Here is a 23,216-nt window from a genome sequence, read left to right on the forward strand (position 1 = left end):
CACACACACACACACATCCCGACGTCATGCTCAACACGGTACACTGCAAAAACACTAAATCCTACCGAGTATTTTTGGTTATTTTCTACTATAAAATAAAACAAAACTAACTCATTATTCTTTAATATTGATTAAAAAAAGTAGAATTATTTCAGCTATAGGAAGTTTTTCTCCCATTTTTAAGAAATCATTGACTTAAAACCAGCTTCTATATCTTGCTGAAAAGCTACTTTAAAGTTAGCTTTGTTTTGTTTTAAGTGTATTAAGACATTTGAACTAGAAAAAACCAACAATCCTCGGTAGGATTGATTTCTTGCAGTGCAGACGAAGTAAAGAAAAGTGAAATGAAACCTCTGCGCATACAGTAACGCTACATCTCTGCAAAAACACAAAGTTTACCAAGTATGTTTGTCTAGTTTCAAGTGCAAATATTGTGGTTTACGACAAATAAAACTAAACCAACTTATAAGTAATTTTTCTGCATGATATGTGAGCTTGTTTTAAGCAAAATAATTTAGTACTCATTAAAAAGTACACATTTTAAATTAATGAATTATTTTATTAAATTTATCTCCTATATGTTGCAGAAAAGTTACCTTAAAGTTGTTTTTCTTACTGTAAGTGCGCTAACATATTTACAGTAGAAACGAGACCACAAATACTTGGTAAAATTTTATTTTTTTGCAGTGTTCCTCCACATGCACCGCCCCGCCGTGTAGCTGCCTGGTTCTGGTTCTGGTTCTGGTTCCGGCTCCGCTGCAGGTCGACCCGGGAATGTAGGAAGAAGTGCCGTGCCCTCAACAGTCAAACCGCATCTCCAGCGACTCCTCGAAGGCCCGGTTGTCGTGGCCGGCGCCCGACAGGAAGGCGGCGGAGACGGGCGCGCCGGTCGCCGTGGTGACGTTGAGGAGGGCGCCGCCCGGGGAGCCGGCGGCGGGGCTCCGCAGGGCGGCCGCCGTGATGCTGGTGAGGTTGATGCCCAGCGTGAGGCGGGTCTGCTCCAGAGCCTTCTCCGGCACGGCGAAGGCCTCCAGCTTCTTCTCGCCGTTGGCCATGTAGGAGTTCTGGCAGCCGCGGCAGATGCAGTCCAGACACGCCTGACACAACAAACATCAACGCAACCAGAAATAACTTCAAAAACTACTAACTGATTATGATTACCATTATTTTAATATTTTTTAATTCGTTAAAATAAAATTTAAGTGATTTATTTAATTATTAATAAATGTAATAATTACTTAAAATAAAATTAAAATCTCTTATAAATTAATAATTCACCAGTAATAAATTTTATAAATTGGATGAATTGTCAAATTTTTATTATGATTAATAAACTGGATTATAAATTCATTTAAATAATATTAATAATGAATTTGATTATTAAAATTAATAATGAATCTAAATAATATACGTAATAGTAATAAATTAAAGGATAAATAATAAAATTCTATAATAAATTGTTAATTGTTGACAAAAGTGCAAATAGTTTAAATAACTATTTAAAAATAACATGATTAAGTGTTATTAGCTTTATTAATATTGTTTTATTATTAAAAATACATAATAATTACATACACTTTATATAATTAATACATTATTATAAAATATTTAAATTAATACTGATTAATTATTAATCAATAATTGTAAAATTAATTAATTTAAGAACAGACAAAAGCAAAAGAAATGAGTAATTCTGAGTGTAATAAGAAAACTAATATAATATAATATAATATAATATAATATAATATAATATAATATAATATAATATAATATAATATAATATAATCAGAGCTCAGTTTTGTCTCACCTTGCGGTTGGAGTAGCAGGGACAGCGCTGCCCCCTGCAGGTCAACACTGATGGATTCTGAGTTGCTCTGCCGCACTTGCAGCCTTTCTTCTCCACGGCTTTTTTGTAGAGCGGCTTGGAGGGGCTCGGCGGGTGAGAGAGGGGGTGTGGGTGGGGTGGCGCCCTGTCGCGGGGCTGGGAGCGCGGTTTGGGGGCCCCCTGCCGGGCCTTGGTGTAGGGCTTCTTGTTGGGCCCGTGGTGCTCCATGGTCTTCTTCAGGGCCTTGTTGGGGACCAGAACCGTCTTGCCGACCCTTGCGGGGCCGCCGTTAGGGACCGGTGCCAGGTGGGGGTGGGGCACGGCCGTGGGAAACCTGGGCTCGTGTTTGGCGGCGGCGGCGTGGTGCTGCGGGACGGGGAGTGCGGGCCCTCGCAGGAGGCTGGTGATGTTGAGGGGCTGCACCTTCTCGCTGTCGCTTTCCGAGCGGGAGCGCTTGCGGTGGCAGCGCGGCGGGACATGGGGGGCGACAGAGGAGGGCTGGGGCAACAGGTGGGGGTGGGGCAGGCGGGGACCACTGTCCAGGACGAGGCAGGCGGAGTCGAGGCGGTGGGGCCCGTTCAGGGCGGGGTAGTCGGGCTCGGCATGGTCCGTCTCCAGAGTCCTGAGCACTTCCTCCACACTGAGCAGTAGTGACCCCCCGCCGTGCTTCAGCTCCTCCCCAAAATGGCTGATGTCGCAGAGCTCCGCCCCCCCGCCGGCCGCCACGCTCACACACACCGGCAGCTCCTCCGAGAAACCCTCCTGCTTGGCCACGCCCGTTTCCACGGCGACGGGCTGCAGCGAGTCCGAGCCCACCAGGCCGTTGCAGTCGTGGAGCCCGTTCACCGTGGCGCCGCGCTCCTCGTCTTTGACCTCCGTCGGGGGCGGAGCCTCGTCTGGCGCAGTCCTAGGCGGCGGTGACGACGGCGACCCGGAGACGACCTCCGACTCCGGCTCGCTCTCGGCCAGCGCCAGCCCCTCCTCCAGGATGGCCTGCAGGTCCGGCGAGTCGCCGGCGGCGCTGGAGAGGTGCGGCGCCAGCGGCGACTGCGTGATGTAGAGGCAGAGCTTCCTGTAGCAGCGGACAAGCAGTGAGAGCTGGCGGTTCTCCTCGAAGCAGGCGTAGTCCTTGCACCAGCTGCAGGACGGCTTCAGCTGCATCCGCTGACCTTTGCAGCCGCGACAGACGTAGTGCTGGCAGGACGAGTTGGTGGGAGCGATGGGGTCCTGCAGCAGGTTACCTGGACGACAGGAAGGACCTGTTAAAGCAGATAGCTGCTAACCGCCGTTAGCTTTACCACCAATGCCGGCTGATGCATATTCTACACATTCCAGTCCCACCTACATTTATATTTATTGTGTATGCTATATTTAGAATAAATGACTATTTATTGTACAACAATTTTAAATGTTCAGCAAACAAATAATTCAGATTTTTGTGACAGAACGACATAATTGTGAAGTGGGAGCAGAACTATAGTTTTGTAAATTTGTTTTACATAATAAGAATTTAAAAATTAATATGGCTGAATTGATCGATCACATTAATCGTAACTAATCTATTATTGAAATAATCGTCAACTGATTAAGTAATCGATTAATCGTTAATACAAACTGAAAAAAGAACAACACTCGAAAAAGTAATTAAAGGTGAACTATTATGCTTCCTTGAACAGGTTAGTATCGGTCTATGGTCTATACAAAACATATTAATTAAATTTTTTGCACAAAATTATTCTTAGATAACAAGATTCTAATCTCAAATGTTCTGCCCATTTTGAGCTGCTTTCAGAATTATACAACCGTAAATCTTTGACAAGCAAAATTGGAGCCTCCTGCACAAATAACAAGAATCAAGCAAGTGGTTTCTGGATGGTGAGTCAACAACTAAACTCTTGTCTTTTCCAGCAGCCATTGTACAGCGCATACAGCTGTGAAACCAGCTTATGAAACGTGCTGGAACTCAGTTTGGGTTGCTAGGTAACGGGAGAATTCCGCTGGGGTTGCTAGGTAATGGGTGGAATTCCACTAGGGTTGCTAGGTAACGGCACATTGCCATCGAATGTGACTCTACTATCAGGAAGTTTTTGAAACGGCACCAAAAAACATTAACATATTGCCAAAAACCAGCTGGGTGGTTTTAGCTGTTTCTATTAAACAGCTAAAGCTGTTCTATTAGTATAAAAAAATATATAAAATTAGTGCACAACATGTGAATTGTGCATACTAGCTCCTTTTAAGGTAATTTCTCAACCTTTTCCAGCTCTAAAGGAGTTCCACAGATCCACAGATGAGGTAAGAGAATCTATTTATTTGCTCAAATGGCCTAGTCATAATTCCCATACAGAATCTGTTACAAGAATAAAACAAATAATTGTTTTTCAGATTTCACTAAATGTGAAAACATTGACTGAATTCTTGTTGGATAAAATCCCAATAAACTCCATTCAAACTGGAGCTAATAACTGGATCAAAAACGTAAACGTGTGTGAATATTTTTGCCTAAGTCAGGATGGCAGCTCGTCCTGAGGAGATCCACACTCTGACAGGCTGGAGAAACAGCAGCAGGAGAATCTACATCCTTATTTAACCTCCTGAGCGAAGCTTGGCGCGCTGCCGGGCGGAGCGACAGCTGCTCTTTGAGAGGAGCTTCCTTAGCAACGCCGGCTTTTAAAGCACGCAGCTGCAGACGGGAGAAAGGAAGAAAGTCCATTCATAAGAAACAAGCGAGCACACACTCCGCCGACGCCGCCTCCCGACAACACAACGTCTATATTTAACACACAGCTCAGTCGGCTTTCACACTGATGCATTATTTACAGACGCAGGTTATCTGGAAGCACTGGGAGAACGGTCAACATGGTGGAAATATTGCAGTTCTGTTATTTAGGTTCTCCTCCAGAGCTTATTTTAATGACTGGAAGTGGTTTGATGATTGATCAGGTTCTGTCTGGGTTTTCAAAAAGACACAGAAGTAAAGGACAAATAATGAAATAAAGAAGATCTCCAGCAGATTAAAAGGATTTACAAGTTATGAAAAAACCTGCTTTAAAAAGAATAAAGTGGCTGTAGACACAGCAAAGATCAGCAGAAAAATCAACCAGTTTTCTCTGATTTATGATAAAAATATAAGTTTTTACTAAAAAAATAATCAAAACCATAAAAATGCATTTTAAGACTGTAAGGCTTAGCATTGATAATAATAATTATTATTACTAATTGTTATTATACCATAATAATCAGAATAATATTATACATTACTATTACTACTATCAGTAAAGTAATAAGACTATAACAGTAATAAGACTAATAATACTATTATTATTATAGTAGTAGGATTATTACTATAATAATAGTGTTACTACTACAATTAGTAGTTTTTATAAGTATTTGGTCGGTTTTGACATAGAACATTTATAAATAAACACAAATTGTGTTTAATATCAATTACACAAATCAAAAACAAAATTTATTTACACAGAAAGCATATTTGTATAAAAGAAAAATCATATATTTTTTATAATTTAGGCAATAATTGTCTTTATTAGTTCATCTATTTATAATAATTAAGTAGACGAAACAGTGTTCTGTTAACTTATGTAATACATTTTTTAGTTTTATCACTTGATAAGACCTGAGAAGCGGTGAAAAGCAGGTCTATTGAATGTAAACATCCGCAGCAGCTGCCAAAACGCCACACAGACGGGGGTGTGTCATGGTGCATTCACTGCACTTAGGAATTCAGAGCTTCGCAACTCAGACACCAGGTTATTTGGGTTTTGCGCACGTTGTTTTTAAACTACAACTTCAGTGAAAGTCGTGGGATAACAATTCCTGGAAAACATTCAGATTGAAGTTTGATTTAAACTATATAAATAAGTATAATTGAAAGATTAGCTACATAAAAACATACAAATTGTACATATGATAGAATGTTATTTTACACAACCAGCTCAACAGGGCTTAACGTGTTAGCTCTATTGAATTTGTCTAAAATTATATTTCTGGCAGAAACAATCAGCAAAGCTCCAAACAACGTGATACACTCTCATATTTCCGACGGTACCTGAATGCAGCATACATTTAAAAGCTCGCCCCCACTGTCACATTAGCTGACGAGAGGAAGAGGGGGGGGGGGGGGGGGGGGGGGGGGGACCTATTTTATTCCAAAAATAAGACATAAAATCTGTTGAAAACGAGGCAGGGGACTCACCACAGACCAGGCAGGACAGGGACTGGCGGAAAAACGGCAACACCTTGCAGAGCTCCGCCAGTTCCCGGGGATCTCCGGGGTCGCACTGCAGCACCGAGCGGCTCGCCGACACGTAGAGAGCGGTCGCATTCACCGGGTTCATCTCAGCTGGCTGGCTCGGTCCGTTTAAGTGGATCAGTACGTTAAAAACACATAAAAAAAAGAAAGAGAGGAAGGAAGCCACACAGAGATAAATTAACCCCCGATCAACTCCCGCTTTCTGTGAGGTAAAAATATTTGTCGAGGGAGTCCGGCGGCTTTGGAGAGAGCATAGATGGAGGCAGTAACCTCGGTCAGTTCTCCGTCGGTAAATCCCACATATATAACAGTCTGAGCGCAGAGAAATCCCTGTTACACATTCCCAGTCACATCCTTGGCGTGATGTCCCGGTCCGGGGGAGAAGGAGCAGCTCCTAAAAGGCCCATCATGCACATAATGTCGGTTTATCCTCATCAGCTCCGGTTGTTTCCAAACGACATGAAAAATAAGACGGTTAACTCCGGACTGGAGCCTGCTTCCTCCGCCTTTTGACGCTGCTTTCGCCCGGTTAACTCGCAGCAGCTCCGAAATTCACATGATAAAGTGCTCCGGTTTGCGATGTGCTCCGACACATGAATCCATTATCCACATGCATTTTCCTCTCGTGTTGTCCACAGCTTGTAGCGCATGATGCATTAATTAAACCCTCCAGTTGCGGTGCAGCCCCGGCGGCAGCAGGCTAGTTATTTATGGTTGTGTTATTGTTCGCAGAGATTCATGGCGGCTCGAAAACAAAACAGGCCGCTCCGGGGTTTAAATGGTCCTTTTTAGGTGAGAAGTACCGGCACCCACGGCTCAGCGAGATGGGGCGGTGAAACGATAGATTCCTGGTATGAAAACAACAGCAGTAAAAATAATTAAAAAGCTTCGCCGGTTCTGTCGCGGCAGAGAAAAACAAGCGAGCGGAAGCACCGGGCTTTCCTGACAGCGCAAGCCGCCTGAGCTGCACCGGGAAGCCGGCTACATAAGCAGGCCGCGTCCCCGTTCACGGGATTAAAAAGATTCCTCCAATCTCAGAGAAAATGTAACACATAACAGGAAAAATTAACTCCTCTCGTAACTTTTACAGGACCCTAAGAGTGTCAGAGAACACAATATTAAATTATTTTCCCCGTTGGTGTTCGTTGCTATCATTAGCCGCTGTGCTGCTTCTCCACACACAAACAAGGGGGCGCTGTTGACCACATCTCGCGAGAATACACGTGAGGCGGTACATTTTAAGAATAATAATAAAAAACGGTCATTTTAAAAATATTCCTGTTGATCAAGTTGATGGGAGGGAAAATATATATATATATTTTTTAAAAAAAGGAACATACGGAAAAGAAAAAAAATAACATGAATAAATAAAATAATATAAAAATATTATTTTCCCTATATTTTCCTCTACATTTGTGATGTAGAGGAAAAAGTATTTGGTATGCAGATTTTAAACAAGATATTTTAATTGGAATAACTCAATCTCTAGAATTGAAAAGAGAGGAATAGAAATACATTTATAAATGGAAATCTAAGTTTGTAAAGGGTGCAAAAAGAAGAAATAACAGATGTAATCATAAAAATTCGCAAAGATTAGATTAATAGTATAATTAACTTAGAGTTAAAACAAAAATGGCAAACACAATGTGACATACAAGAAAAAGATGAATATTCTTGCTTGAAATGTGGAGAAATGCAATATTATCTGCTTGTGTTGCTAACAGTAGTTAACACAACAGTTAGCATTCCCCACTGTTTTTCACACGCAGTAAGTTTAGTGTTAACGTAACACCATTAAGTTGTGCTTCGTATCATTCCCTGATATTAAATCAAGTTTGAGGCATACTGTACACTATTAGGTCTAATTGCATTAGCAGTTGGTTTTATTACATGTGGTTACTGACTGAGCTGATGATTTCCTTGATTTTAAGGGAGCACATACAATGTTGTGCAGTCTGTTTGATCTGAAAATAAATGTTATTGTTTTTTTATCCATTTGGCAGCCATATTGAATTTTTAAGCTGCGATTGGTAAAAAAATATTTGGCTTCCCATGTTAAAATTCCAGCTAATTGTTCCAACTTATTGGCTATTTCTAAACTTCCTGAACAGTATATTGCACATCATTAGTCATTAAAAACTTGCTAACTACACAATTGAAACTTTAGAGTTTAGAGTATGTTTCTCTTCACACACTGTACATTGTTGTTGGTGCAATACTTTAGGTCACAGTCCCACGTAGGTTTTCTTAAACTCTTTAGCAATAGACAAAGGTTGTGAAACATTCAATGACTCGTGATCTAATCAACTTTTACTTCCTAATTTGGCGTCAAAAGTCAAAGAATACTCACAGTCAAATATTTCATAAGTAAAAGGACTCTCCCTCTTTGGTCTTTAATATTTCCTAACTAGTGAAAGCTTTCAAGGATATTAAATTAAGCCAATATTCAGATATAATTTTGTATTTTTAAAATTTGGTATCAAAGTTGGCAAACTTTGCAGTTGATCACTGATTAAATGTTGATCTAAAGGGTAAGAATGGTGGAAAGTTTAAGAGTATTGCCTCGTCTCACAGTGACACACGTTGGAGAAATTTACCATATTCATGATGGAAACATGCTAAGATTTACTGCATGTGAGAATGTTTCTCTTTCTCATTATCTTCCAATTAAAAACATAAACGCCCGCTCGTTTCCAAACAGTGCAGATATAATGCATTAATTAAGTGTTTTGGGGATATAATTTGCATCAAAACTTTCTGTTATCTGCAATGTTTCTCACTAGTGTTGAGTTTTATCAGGATAAAGTGAATCTTATTCAATAAATCCAAAATCTAGAGAAATAAAATGCCTTTTGAAGCCAGTTAAAATATAACAACATGAAGCATCCACCTTTAATTTATGAGAAAAACCATGAAAATAATGTTTTCAGGTTATTTCCTGATGCAGCTGGTTGCTGACTTACATTCCACACACGTGAAAAATTCTCCTTTAAATAACATTCAGTGTGTCAAACAGCAGTGACTGTTCTTCAGTCTATTACAGTAGCAAAAAAGACTAAAATACTTCACTGCTCATTCTCTGAGTTTTAACCTCAGTCTATTTTTTCCACGTGTGACAGGAAGTTCGAGTGATTCCACGTTTTTCTTTCTGCACATGCTCCATTCTTTCATTCCAGGTTACAACATCGTCTGCAAACGTTTTCATCCAGCAGGCAGGATTATCAGAAGTTTATGCCTGAATTACTGTAAACAAGATTCCTGAAGTATCCCAACCTCTGACTCCTGCAGCACACCTCACTACTGTCTCACCGCATCTCCTTCTCTGCCAAATCTTAAACTACGATGCCTTTTAGTGCCTACGCTGCTTTCTTGTGGTTATAGAGGTTTTTTTTTATCAAGTTAATTTGTATAGCACATTTCAACAAAACACAAAAATACAAAGTCATCAACAAATGAAACGTTACATTTTGCCAGGCGCCATCATTACACATCACAATGTTGGTTAGTGTTTCATTTATTATGGTGCAAAAGCAACTTTTGATTTAAAAGAACAAACAGCAGCTGGACATCTGATTATTATTTTCATTTATTTTTCAAATTTATTTACAAAGAGGTGATTTTTAAAAAAATCTTATACTCTATATCTGTGTGATGCATTCATGGAGGATCTGTTTTTTGTGATCATGGGGCAAGAAATAAGTGTTTAATAGTTTTGCATTTCCTTTGTTTTACAAAGAGGAGCAACAACTGCAACATGACTAATAATTTCTGTCTCACCGTCACATTTCAGTTTTATTTTGTAACATGGAAAATTACATGCAAATATTAAAAATAAAGGAAGTCTTTAGAAATACTGTAAAAAAGGTAGCACACTGCAAAAATACAACATTTTACCAAGTAATTTTGGTTCAGTTTCTAGAGCAAATATCTTAATACACTTAAAATGAGACAAAACTAACTTACAATAATTTTTCAGCAACATATCTGAGTTTGTTTTAAGTAAATAATTCCTTAATATTGATGAAAAGGTTCTAGTTCTCCTGGCAGATTATTTCATTATAACACAGGAAAAATGTCTTGTAATAATTTAAATAATCTGCCAATATAAATAATTTTTTTTACTCAATATTTAGGAATTATTGACTTTTTTAAATATCTTGCAGAAACTTTCATTGTAAGTCCGTTTTGTCTTATTTCAAGTAAACTAAGATGTTTCTACCAGACAGAAGCTTTTGGTAATATTTTGTTCTTGCTGTGTGAAGGAAACCCAAAAAGGTGATTCTATCAAATAATCCTAAACTAATGAACGTTAACTTTAGAATTTTAAGAGAGTATAAAAATATCTAAAATATTCAGTTTCTTATTATTGTGTCCTTAAGAGAAATCATTTAAAAAATCTTAACTGACCTAAAACTACAAACGTTTTGTCTGATTCAAAGTTGGATGGTGATAAAAAAATAAGTTGTTTTTAAATATTGTGACTGACTTTAACTGTAATGCTCTTCCTTATGATCTGTGTAACATTTTCTACCATCAAGCTGCAATGAGCTGATTTACTCCTGACGAACTTTTCCAGATATGATGAACTAACGGTTGGTTCTTTCTAAACAGCCGTCTGTGAATCAATCATATTTCCCATCCCTAAGAATAAAACCAGACGAGTATTTCAAGCATCAGTTGTTACGCTAATAAACTAAGACGGTTGTGTGACGCTGAGGAGAATTACGTGGAATATGTCCCAGTTTAGAGTTTATATGACACAAAGGTACGTTAGGGATTCCCTTCAGTCAGTAATCCTCGTAAAACTCGTATCTTTGCAAGAGTATTTAAATTCCTTAAGTCTTTCAGACTTTTTGCATTAAATCTGCAGACTTCATTGTGTTCATTGCAAAAACTCAAAATCTTACCAAGTTTCATTTGGTCTCATTTCTACAGTAAATATTTTAATACATTTGAGATAAGACAAAACTAACTTATAAATAACTTCTCAGAAACATTATTGATTGTTTGCAGTCAATAATTCCTTAATATTGATTTTAAAAAATTGGTTTTGTGTTTTTTACTTGCAGATTATTTCACTAATAAGACATGTTTCCCATGTTACAAGTGAAATAATCTGCCAATGGAATTAGCACTTGTTCATCAATAATAAGGAATTATGGACTTTAAAAAGCTCCTATTTCTTGCCATCTTATTTCAAGTGAAAAGATACTAAACAAAACTAAAAGTAATTGTTAAGATTTTGTGTTTTTGCAGTGTAGCCCTTTGAAAAGTTAAATGTCTAAGTGAAAGTCTGGCTTTGGCCTTGAACAGTTGCACTTTTTTAAGGACTTATTGTAAAAATTCCTGTAAGTTAGTTTTGTCTCATCTAAGTATGTTAAAATTTAACACAATAAAAACACAAAATACCTAATATTTCTTGTTTTGCAGTGTTATATTAGGGTTTTATTAAAGACCAACAGACAGTAGTGCATCATTTGCAGTGGAAAATAAATGATTCAGTCTTCAAAAGCTTTGACTCACTGGAGTTTTCTTAGCTGCACCGACTTCCCCTCAGCTCTGACCTGATTAAATAAAACCTATTTGTTTTCAGCTTCCCCCTAAAACACATTTTACTCCATGAGGGAGAGAACTGGCTCACTGCAGAGTATGCTAAAGCTAGATAGCGCTAAAGCTAGATAGCGCTAAAGCTAGATAGCGCTAAAGCTAGATAGCGCTGCGGTTAGCCTGAGCTAACCGGACATAATGACCAAAAAAGGAGTTTTCCTTTCCGATGTCACTGCATTTATGCTCAGTGTGAGAGATTCCTACATCATCAACAAAAAAGCTGAGAGGATTAACTGCGTCAATTGTGAATAATCGATTATTGAATTACTAATTTAATAATTGTGAGGAGTCAATCCACTGCAAAAACACAAAGTCTTACCAAGTATTTTTGTTCTAGTTTCAACTTCAAATATCTTAGTTCACTTGAAATAAGACAAAACTAACTCATAAGTAACTTTTCAGCAAGACAATAGGAGCTTGATTTAAGACAATAATTCCTTAATATTAATGAAAAATTACTTGTACATGGGAAAAATGTCTTGTAATAACTGAACTTCTATTATTATTTTTATCAATATTAAAAAACTGCTTGCTCTTTAATATTTATAAAATAAAAGTGCTGGTACCAATGGCAGATTATTTCACTCATAACATGAAAAAAATGTCTTGTTATAAATAAAATAATCTACCAGTGGAACTTTTTCTTCAATATTAATGAATTATTTACTTAAAACAAGCTCCATTTTTTGCTGAAATGTTATTAGTTAGTTGTGTTTATTTCCAGTACACTAAGATATTTGTTCTGGAAATTGGACCAGAAATACTTAAGATTTTGTGTTTTGCAGTGTGTAACTTTTAACATGGCTAAAAAAAACCCAGGAAAATAAACGTTTTCCTGTCGTGTCGTATTTGTCTGACGTGTTGGTGAAGCTCAGAGGTCTCTGCACGTTTCCACGTTGCTCTGCATCCAACCGAACATTCAGACAGATGGTTCCGGGGCGTGTGTCTGCTTACAGCTGCAGTTAGCAGTAATTTCCACCCAACATGTGTCTCATGACCATCCAGCTTCCTATTTTTCTGCTATAAAAGATCGTCCTTCTCTGGTTCCTTCATTGCAGATTGCAGCCTTGCAGATTTCCTCTCCTCCAGGTTTGCAGCATCATGTCGACTCTTTCTTGCAGCCGCTGGATCTTCCTGCTCAGCCTGGCTGCTCTGATGCTCATCTCAGCGTCTGAAGGTAAAAACTGGATGTTTTCTGTTTTAACTGAAAGAAATATCAGAATCTTCTTACCAGATATATTTACTTAATTTGTTACTTATTATCTTCGTTTCATTTTATGCGTTATTTCACTATAATCGTTTTTTTTACTGATTTTTTAAAAATTAATTTCTCCTTACTTTATTTAATTTGAGTTTTTTTCCAATTGCAATTTTGATGGAAAAGTAAAAGTTTAGAGTATTTATACAAGATCTTCAACAGACAAGTGCAAATATCTCAGTTGACTTGAAATAAAACAAAACTAACTTTATGTAACCTTTCAGCAAGACATAGCAGCTTATTTCAAGTAAATAATGTCTTAATATTCATAAAAAACTACTTATTCAACACGCAGATTATTTCAGTTATAATAAAACATTTTCCCATTTTTTAAGTGAAATAATCTGCCAGTGGAACTGGTACTTTTTAAATCAATATTAAGACATTTTTGACTCTAAATAAGCCCCTATATCTTACTGAACAGTTACCTGTCAGCCAGTTTTGTTTTATTTCCAATGTATTAATATATTCGCAGTAACTAGGATCAAAAATACTTGGTAAAATTTTGCAGTGTAGCAGTAAAAGTGCTTAAAATATTAAAAGAATAGCTTTGCAGAAAGAAAATCAGTTGATCTCGGTAATCTGGAGACGCAGGAAGGTCAAATTAGTTTGTATATAAAGAGCCTAAACTATATAAAAATATTTGAACAGTAATTAAACACCGCATATTTAGGGAATCTGAACCTTAAAATGTTAAAAGAATTAAGAGAAAAACCCAAAAGATTATTTAATGTCGCCGTAATTGGAGAGAGGCAGCAGCAGGGAGTAATGGCGACCATGACGACAGACATGTTTACAGTTAAAGCCTGACTGCTGGGTTTCCTCTTGCTGTTTGCTGGTCCAGTGGAGTCCTTCTCCCCCATCATAAATCTGGACTGCTGCGAGAAGCTGACCAACAGAACCTTCCCCAGAACCAGAGAGTGCTACGAACAGAAACGGCTGGACTGCAAGACGCACGCCTTCAGGTAGGACAGGCGGACGAAACCGACCTCCGTGTTTCTGGTGCTGTGTGTCCTCACTGCCTCCGCTCCGTCTAGAATCAAGAGCCAGAGAGGAACATGGAGGTGCATCGACCCAAACTCTGAGGAACTCCGACAGAAAGTGGCAAGGGTGAGAATCTGAAAACTGACGTCAAAGAAAAACGACAAAATCAAATAAATTACATTATTCTGTGTAAAATAAGAAAAATGATCATTTTTACTTAAAGTTCACGATTGATAGAAAAATTAATTTAGAAAACGAAACAATCTGAAGATAAGAAATGTACATTTCATGAATCACTGAACTGCAAAAACACAAAACCTTACCAAGTATTTTATTGCTGGTTTTGATTGCAAATATCTCAGAGATTGATGCAAGTCAATAAGTCCTATATATACATTTGTACATTTAATGCTGTTTTCAAATAAATTGAATAGCATCCAGATGTTTTTATGTATTTTTCCTTTAAAATATTTGATCGGCTGGTCAGGGACTGCAGTCCATCTCTCCTCTGATGGCATATTGTCTCTGCTTTAAATAAAATAAATCATAAATTATTAGTACTAGAAGATACTTGAAGATTATTTCACTACAACATGGGAAAAATTACAAGCATCCTGCAAACATATCCATAAACATTTATCACATTTTGGGACGTTTCAACTTTAAAGTATTTTTAAAAGATTTCAGTTGTTTGTTCGACAAATTTGGATTTTAAGGAAGAAAAATTAACATTTTAAAAACAAAGACCCACTAATTTCCTTCAAAAGTTCATATCACTCACAGCTGAAGGGTTGATCAGATGTCATCTTTACAAAAAACTAATTTATCAAACTACAATATTGAGCTAAATGTCTTGAATGTATCCAACTAAACTCTTTTCATTTTTCTGCTCTGCAGGGACAGCTAACCTGCCCTCCTGACATTTCCAGTCCAGAATAAAGATTTACAAAACAAACCAGTGGAGGAGCTTCTATGAACATCAGTGAATGTTTTTAAAATGTAATTTATTCTATTTATTTATTTGATATGGATTTTTTTCTTAAAATGTGATTTTTTTCTGTAAGTTTCAGTAATGGCAGAGCTCTTATTTTTTTAAACCTCAAAGTGAGAAATAAATGTTAAAAGTATTATGTTGTGGTTTTTTTCTTTTCACCAATGAATGTTATCAAAACACAACTGGGTAAGTTTTTAAAGCACACAGCCAAAAAAAACCAAAACACTGTTTCAGTGTATTAGCTGATGACATCACAAGAGGCTGACCAACCAGGGTTAGCTTTAATAAACAAACATTAATTCTTAAGGATTTTTATTTTATCAATCAACTCTGTTCCCCAGAGGAAAACAACTTAGAAAAATAAAAATTAAATAGTGAGAATTCAAATTGCAGAAAGTTAATTCTCACATTTTTACGTCATTTAGATTCAGATGACAGAAACAAGGAGACAATAATCATCTTTAAATTATAAACTTGTGCAAATCTTTTGAAGTTTCCATCTGTGGGGATCTTTGTTGTTTGAGTCGGTTTTGTTTATTTCTGTTTCTTCTTCTGTGTTTAGATCAGCCGTGTTTCTGTTTTACTTTGCTTCAGTCCTTTATTAGTGATTCTACTTTATTATGTTTATTTATTGTGTCTAGTTTTTCTTTCATACTCTAGATTAATTAAGTGTTTTAGCTCTAGTTCTTCTTCTTCTTTTCTGTGATGGCGGATCAAAAGCAATTTTCAGGTGCATACCGCCACCTACTGTTCATGAGTGTGTAGCAACACAACATTATATCCACTGAACTCAGTTTTTAATTTGGTATTAATCTATAAACATCCACCATGTTTCCTTCAGTTTCCAGTGAAACTCCATCCTGTCCTTCTGTTTTTATCCCTTTCAGGCTCGTTTGTTTTACGATTCATCAATAATTGATCGATATTTTCTTTCTCCCCACATCTTTCACATTTATCATTATTTTCCCTCCCAATAGACATAAAATGTCAGTTAAATAAATATGACCTGCTCTTAATCTCATCATTCTGTTTCCCTCACTAATATTTTGAATTAATACTTTTGTACTTTATATAAACTCTTTCCTTTCTTATCTTCATTCCAGCTTTTTTGATATATTTTTACATCTTTACTCTTACTAACTGGTTTCCTTCCCCTTTCCTAAATGAATTGTAATCATTATTAGCCTCTAAAGCCCCTTTCAGCTAATTAATCTGCTTTTTCATCTTTAGCTCCAGTTATTCTTTAGTTTAGATTTATTTCCATCTCCCTGAGGGAGGACAAAAAGCTGCTCGCTAACGATAATTAGCTTTGGTTTTAGCTGTTAAGTTGTCAATAAAACATGTTAAATCTTAAATGTACACCTGATAAATGAAAGGAAAAGGGACGCAGTGGTTTGCTACTAATTGTTAACACAACGACATCTGGATAATAAGGTCAGGAAAACATTTTAATTAAGAAAATTAAATTGCGAGGTTCAGCTGAAACCAGAACATGTAGATGTGATGTTATGGTTCGATGTTTTTCAGTTCAGTTTAAAATTAAGAAAGCTAACGTAAACACCAACCCCGACAGAGTGGCAGCTAATCTACCGCAGCGACAGGGGCGGAGCTACAGGGGGCAGGGACGGCCCAGGCCTGCAGGGGCCCGGATCGGGACAGGACTTCAGGGATCCAAGCCTCTGTCCCACCTGAGGAGAGCCGGAGCAGGCGGCTCTACTCTCCTGATAAAACCCAGCTGAGCTCAGTGTTTGTGTTTAGTGATGAATCTGTTTTACCGTCATATCAAAGCATTTTAGTCACATTTAAATCCATACTTTGACTGGACCAACCATCCCTGTGTTGGTAGTGAGCCATCAGAAGTGAACTTGATGACGTGCTGTGAATGTTTTCCCTCAGTTGTGCTGATCATTAAGAGGTCATGGTGCCGTAACGAGCTGATTCACATCTGCCAAACTATTTCAGATAACATGACAAAACAGCAGCTCAGTGTTTGTGGTGGTCATCTAGGAAACAGGAAGGGAATCACCAACATTTCTGAGTTATTTCCTTCCACTCAGAAGAAAAAAACGCTCCAGAAATAAAACACGCCACATATTTTTAGCCTCCACTGCTAATAAACTCACTGAGACGGTTTTAGACGTGTGACTGAGGGGAAATACTTTATGCAAATATGTGGCTCAGAAATAATCAGAATTTTTTCTGAGTGATGAAACCAGTTGAGCTTAAGACACTTTTAAATCCCTGATGTACAAATATTCTTCCGTCAGTCAAGCTAAGAAACAAGAAAAACACAATATTGATATGAAAGCTGATGAAATATGTTCTGGTTCAGCAGAAAATATTAAAAATCATTTGGAAAAGTTTTTTTTGGAACTTAAACCATCAAGAATTAAACACTAGAGTGACTGAAACTTCAGCATTGTGTTATTTAGCAAAAACACAAAATATTACAGTACAATATCACCATGTTTGTTGGTCTAGTTTCTAGTCTTTAACTTATAAAATGGGGAAAAAGTCTTTTAGTACTTAGAACTTTTCTAAATCCATATCGGTGAATTATTTACTTAAAAAAGCTCCTACATCTTGGTGAAAAGTGACTTTTAAGTTAGTTTTCTTTTTAAGAGTACTGAGATATTTACACTAGAAGACCAAAATACTTGGTAATAGTTTGTTTTTACAGTGTAGTTTCTATATTATTTCACTTACAACATGGGAAAAACATCTTGTTTATACTGTCAATAGTATAAACATTAATTATTTACTTATGTTGTAAAATAGTTTTGTCTTATTTTCAGACATTTGCAGTAAAAACTAGACTAAATAGATGTGGTAAGATTTTGTTTTTTGGAGTATATCATTATAAAAATATCAGATTTTGAGTGGAAAAAGTGCTAAAAATATTGAAAGAAAATCTTCTCAGAAAGATAATTAACTGATCCCAGTAATCTGAGGACCAGGAATGTAAAATTTTATACCCATAACTATAAAAAATAATATCCAATACATCTTCCATCATGACTTTTTTAAACTGAGTAATTTCCCTCCATATATTTAGTGAATCTGAACCTTAAAATGTTAAAAGAAATGGACAGAAAACCCAGAATAAAGGCAGAAAACATTTTACAAGCAGATTAAGCTGAAAACCATCATCCTCTCTGTTTATGTTCAGTTCCAGGTTTATGTTAATTAAACTCCATCAGATGCTTTTTAGATCAAACTTTCAAACAAAAGCAAAACTTAACAGCCGTGACATTTTGTTTTTTTTTACCCCTCCAGGGGGTCTTTTGTGGCTCTAGTGTCCCTTATATGACAGCAGGCTGACAGGAAACAGGGAAGGAGAGGGGGGAAGACCTGCGGCAAATGTCATCAGGTCTGGGAGTCGAACCCGCGACGGCCGCGTCGCGGACTCAAGGCCTCCAAATACGGGTCGCGCTAACCGCTACGCCACCACGGCACGCCCCAACAGCCGTGACATTTGCATCATTGCTCAGAACCAGTTGCTGTACCACAACAAATTTAAATATCTGTTTCCTTTCGTTAATGGAGCTGCAGTCTGAACCAGTCATGATGTCACAAAATGATTTTATTCTCGTGGTTTGAGCCAATCAGCTCTGCTGCATCAAACCATAATCATATATGGACATAGCATGGAGGGTGTGGGGTCTTTTCGGTGTGTGTAGGGGTGTGTGTGTGTGTGTGTGTGTGTGCTCATCTCTGCTCTTACTCGTTGTTTCCACTGCAGACGTGTCCAATGACAACACAGCTTCCTATTTTTATGCTATAAAAGATCATCCTTCTCTGGTTCCTCCATCGTAGCTCCAGACTTCCAGACTTTCAGACTTCCAGACTTTCAGATTTCCAGATTTCCAGATTTCCTCTCCTCCAGGTTTTCAGCATCATGTCGACTCTTTCTTGCAGCCGCTGGATCTTTCTGCTCAGCCTGGCTGCTCTGATGCTCATCTCAGCGTCTGAAGGTAAAAAATACCCAAAATATTCATAAAGTTTCCTCTTTTGTGTTAAACTTTCTTTAATTTATGAGTTAATAATTTGATCTGGATGAAATCTGTATGAAAAATGATTGATAAACATCAAAAGGTCGTTAACCTTTAATGAGAAAACTGATTGAAAATTAGTATTTAGGTGAATTATAATTTCTAATACTGTTATTTTGGTTAGTGTGAATTAAAATACTTAAACTTTGTTCAGGTAATTTAAAAAAATTAGTTTTATTTTTTAAAATTATTTTATTATTTTGTTTAGAATAAAAAAACATTTGTATTTTGCTTAGTATGATTTAAAATAAGTTTAATTTTGCTCAGGTAATTAAAAAATGTTTTTTAAAGTTTTTAATAACTTCTTATTTTTTTCTATATATATTTTTGTTTCATAATTCTTTCCTATTTCTGTCAATTTAATTTACCTTTAAATTAAATCAAATTTTTAACTTGCTGGTTAAAAATTTGTGTTTTTTATACAAAAAAAAAAAAAAGAAAATGCAGGAGTGTAAATCTAAACTGAATTATTTCATATCATTTCTTGTTATTTAAGAAAAAAGAAAAATCAAGCGAATATTTTACGAGCAGTTTCGGTTCGGACATTGACTCAGGGAAACTGCTCCAGCTGCAGATGTTTCATTTTTCAAGTGTTTTAATTTAGAAAAGTGATTTTGTGACGATTAATTCCTTTCTGTGTGTGTTGGATGCTGCAGGCGGCCCGCCGTTCCAGGCTCTGCCCTGCTGGGACGTCTGCATGTTCCCTCGGAAACAAAACATAAAGACCTGCTTCGAACAGAAACGGCGCGATGACTGCCCCTTCAACAACTTCGTGTAAGCAGGACGGGATTTTAGTTCTGGTTCTGGTTTTAAACCCGTTATAATATGGCTGATTTTATCCGCCTTGTTTCTGTTTTTAGGGTTGAAAAGGAGGATGGCAGAAAGTTTTGCATTAAAGGACACACAGGGTGGATCAAAAAGATGATTTCAGATGTAAGTTCAGGTGTTTTAAGCTTCATCATCTCCTGATTAATTTACATGATGAAGAACATTAAGAATTTATATCAAAGCATAAAAATTATGACTGATATGACAAATTATAATGGTTTATTTAAAGGTTTGTAGGTAAAGATGTCACGTTAACATTATTCAGTGAAAAGGAACTAAATATTTAACATTTACTCAAATAATCTCAAATGATGATGTAATATGTAAGATTAAAGTTTAATTTTCTTTCTTTTCAACACGTAGGAGGTTTAGATTTTAACTAAACGACCCACAGCCAAAAATATTAAGCTTTTATACTAACACTACATACTACTTTCTACAGAATTGTACCATGAGTTTGGTTGTGACAATGTGCATTGTTTTCGAAATGTGCAAAAAAGAACAAGAATATCATAAATTTTTAAAAAAAAAGAGTTATTTGGCCATATTTTACGGTAGAATCATCAAATCTTGAATGGATCAGGAAATATTGGACTTCACCTGATTGAAATAATATTTTAAAAAGTTTCACCATTTTTACGTGATCGTTTAAAACTTAAAACTGGGGATTTGTTTCTTGATTTTATCCGGAGATCTGAAACGTTTTAGATAAGATAAGATAAGATAAGATTAAATTTTACATTTAATCTCATTTAATGCTCACACCAAAATCTCCACCTTTACAACTTTTACATCAAACTGTAGGTAATTTTATCTACTTTCACCTGATATGTCCCTTATATTTGTATCACTTACATTTTTCTGTTAAATCGCGCCGGAGCGCCGAGGGTGGACACTTTCCCTCTGGTTCCCGCCATCACATTTCAGCTCAGTTTTTCTCTTGACGCAGGAGTAAAGTTTCTCTTTAACCCGTTTGAAACATTTAAACCTTCACACACGTGTCCACCAGAAGCTTCTGCCTCTAAATATTCAGTTATTTTCAACCGGGGTTTGTTTGTTTGAACCTGTGATGCCTCTTCCTCCTTCCCCATAGCGACGCAGAAATCACCATGGCAACCGGTGATTTGGCATTTTCTCCTCGCAGTTTCTTGTGTTAGATCACGTAGCAAGCTACGCTGCAGAAAACCGGCCCACAGTTGAGTAACGTGGGTCTGACTAACGGAGGGAAGTGTCGGGTTTTGGGTGTTGGCTGCATCGGCGCAAAATAAAATGTCTTCAAAAGCGTTTTAGTTTGAGCTAAGAAGCCACTGAAGAGAAAAAATCTCATTTTAATGGCAGATTGTGTTTGGTTTTTTAGTGCTGTAATGACTTCTTACCCATTTCTTCTTCTTGTTGTTTTTCTCCTTGCAGGGAAACTTGCACTGTCCTCCCGACATCTCCGGTCCTTTATAAGTCCTGGGATCTGAAGACGTTTGAAAAGCAAAGGAGATTTTCTGAGCTTTTCCACTCAAATACTTCTGGTCAATTTCATTTCATGAATGTATTTTTAATTTAAATGTGACTTATTTTGGGTTTATTTAAAGAAAAAAAGTATATTTTTGTCTAAATTTGTAATAAGCTAAAATAATTGTCTATGGTCGTTATTTTTTTTAACCTTAAATAAAACTGGATTATTTTTTAACCCAATGGTGTATTTCCTTCACTGATAAAGATACAATGATAATAAAATCATTTGGGACATGAAATGTAGTTTTTCAGTGCAGGGTTTTACAAAAATAAGAGGCTTTCAAACTGAGCTTGAAAAGAGAAACTGCCGTTTGAGTTCAGGCAGACACAAAATAAACAACAACAAAACTATTTACAGAAAACAGAAAACCATAAATGAATCCAACGCAAACTGAAAAACAAAGAACAAGTTCTGGTTGCTACGTCAAACCCAACTCACCCCGTTCCAGTCCAGTCAAGTTGTAAAGACGAGGAGGGATATGCTAGTTACTGTGCTCAGTGAGAAGCTAACTACTGTTAGCATAACAAGCTAGTAGCACTGAAACATGTTCACTATCAGAGGTTTTAAACATTTAATTAAGAAGCTAACTACTGTTAGCATAACAAGCTAGTAGCATTGAAACATGTTCACTATCAGAGGTTTTAAACATTTAATTAAGAAGCTAACTACTGTTAGCATAACGAGCTAGTAGCACTGAAACATGTTCGCTATCAGAGGTTTTAAACATTTAATTAAGAAGCTAACTACTGTTAGCATAACAAGCTAGTAGCACTGAAACATGTTCACTATCAGAGGTTTTAAACATTTAATTAAGAAGCTAACTACTGTTAGCATAACAAGCTAGTAGCACTGAAACATGTTCGCTATCAGAGGTTTTAAACATTTAATTAAGAAGCTAACTACTGTTAGCATAACAAGCTAGTAGCACTGAAACATGTTCACTATCAGAGGTTTTAAACATTTAATTAAGAAGCTAACTACTGTTAGCATAACAAGCTAGTAGCATTGAAACATGTTCACTATCAGAGGTTTTAAACATTTAATTAAGAAGCTAACTACTGTTAGCATAACGAGCTAGTAGCATTGAAACATGTTCGCTATCAGAGGTTTTAAACATTTAATTAAGAAGCTAACTACTGTTAGCATAACAAGCTAGTAGCACTGAAACATGTTCACTATCAGAGGTTTTAAACATTTAATTAAGAAGCTAACTACTGTTAGCATAACAAGCTAGTAGCACTGAAACATGTTCACTATCAGAGGTTTTAAACATTTAATTAAGAAGCTAACTACTGTTAGCATAACAAGCTAGTAGCATTGAAACATGTTCACTATCAGAGGTTTTAAACATTTAATTAGACACCAACAGGAGTGAATAAACAGATTATTGCTACAGTTTGAGAAAGTGGCAGCCATTTTGGATTTTTAGGTGAGAGACGTCCTACTTTTCCCATTTAGCCTGTTTTACACTGCAAAAATGCTAAATCTTACCAAAACTTGTGTCTAATTTCTAGTACGAATGTTTTATTACACTTGAATTAAGACAAAAATAAACTAAATGTAACTTTTCCGAAAGATAAATAAGCTTATCAATAAAACCTGAACATATATCAAACAGTACTAGTTCAGATTTTTTCACTAAAGTAAAAAAAAAAATCTGCCGATGGACCAAATGCTTTACTTAAATTTGTATTCAAGAATTATTGATCTAAAAGCTGAAATATTTTGCTGAAAAGTTATTTTTAAGCTATCTTCAGCTTGTTTGAAGTGTACTAAGATATTTGCCTTACAAACGAGACAAAAATACGTACAATTTTTATTTTTGCAGGGCCTTTTTCCAGCTTGATGTCTCATTAAAAAAGGAAATGTACAATTAAACTGCACCCTCTAA

General features: G+C 36.7%; 1 protein-coding gene and 1 long non-coding RNA gene across 2 annotated transcripts; both read right to left on the reverse strand.

Moving 5' to 3' along the window:
• Positions 1-241: 241 nt before the first annotated feature.
• On the reverse strand, positions 242-7,298 carry msl2b (MSL complex subunit 2b). Its single transcript, XM_032550777.1, has 3 exons — positions 6,039-7,298; positions 1,808-3,066; positions 242-1,097 (listed from the first exon to the last, which is right to left on the reverse strand). The coding sequence occupies exons 1-3, from the start codon at positions 6,178-6,180 to the stop codon at positions 798-800; spliced, it is 1,701 nt and encodes a 566-aa protein (XP_032406668.1). The 5' UTR covers positions 6,181-7,298; the 3' UTR covers positions 242-797.
• Positions 7,299-13,672: 6,374 nt separating this feature from the next.
• On the reverse strand, positions 13,673-21,277 carry LOC116711482 (uncharacterized). Its single transcript, XR_004337242.1, has 3 exons — positions 21,195-21,277; positions 18,663-18,906; positions 13,673-14,085 (listed from the first exon to the last, which is right to left on the reverse strand). It is a non-coding gene; the product is annotated as an uncharacterized LOC116711482 (long non-coding RNA).
• Positions 21,278-23,216: the final 1,939 nt, after the last annotated feature.

Source organism: Xiphophorus hellerii, chromosome 21, assembly GCF_003331165.1.
Source record: "Xiphophorus hellerii strain 12219 chromosome 21, Xiphophorus_hellerii-4.1, whole genome shotgun sequence".
In the NCBI taxonomy this organism is placed as follows: Eukaryota; Metazoa; Chordata; class Actinopteri; order Cyprinodontiformes; family Poeciliidae; genus Xiphophorus; species Xiphophorus hellerii.

What these genes read in the sequence shown, in the direction of transcription:
- msl2b (XM_032550777.1), bottom strand. Translation starts at nt 6,180, where the DNA reads ATGAACCCGGTGAATGCGACCGCTCTCTACGTGTCGGCGAGCCGCTCG. An exon ending in CCTGTCCTGCCTGGTCTGTG is followed by an intron (nt 3,067 to 6,038) that starts GTGAGTCCCCTG and finishes CCTGTCGTCCAG; the next exon opens with GTAACCTGCTGCAGGACCCC. An exon ending in CCTGCTACTCCAACCGCAAG is followed by an intron (nt 1,098 to 1,807) that starts GTGAGACAAAAC and finishes TTGTTGTGTCAG; the next exon opens with GCGTGTCTGGACTGCATCTG.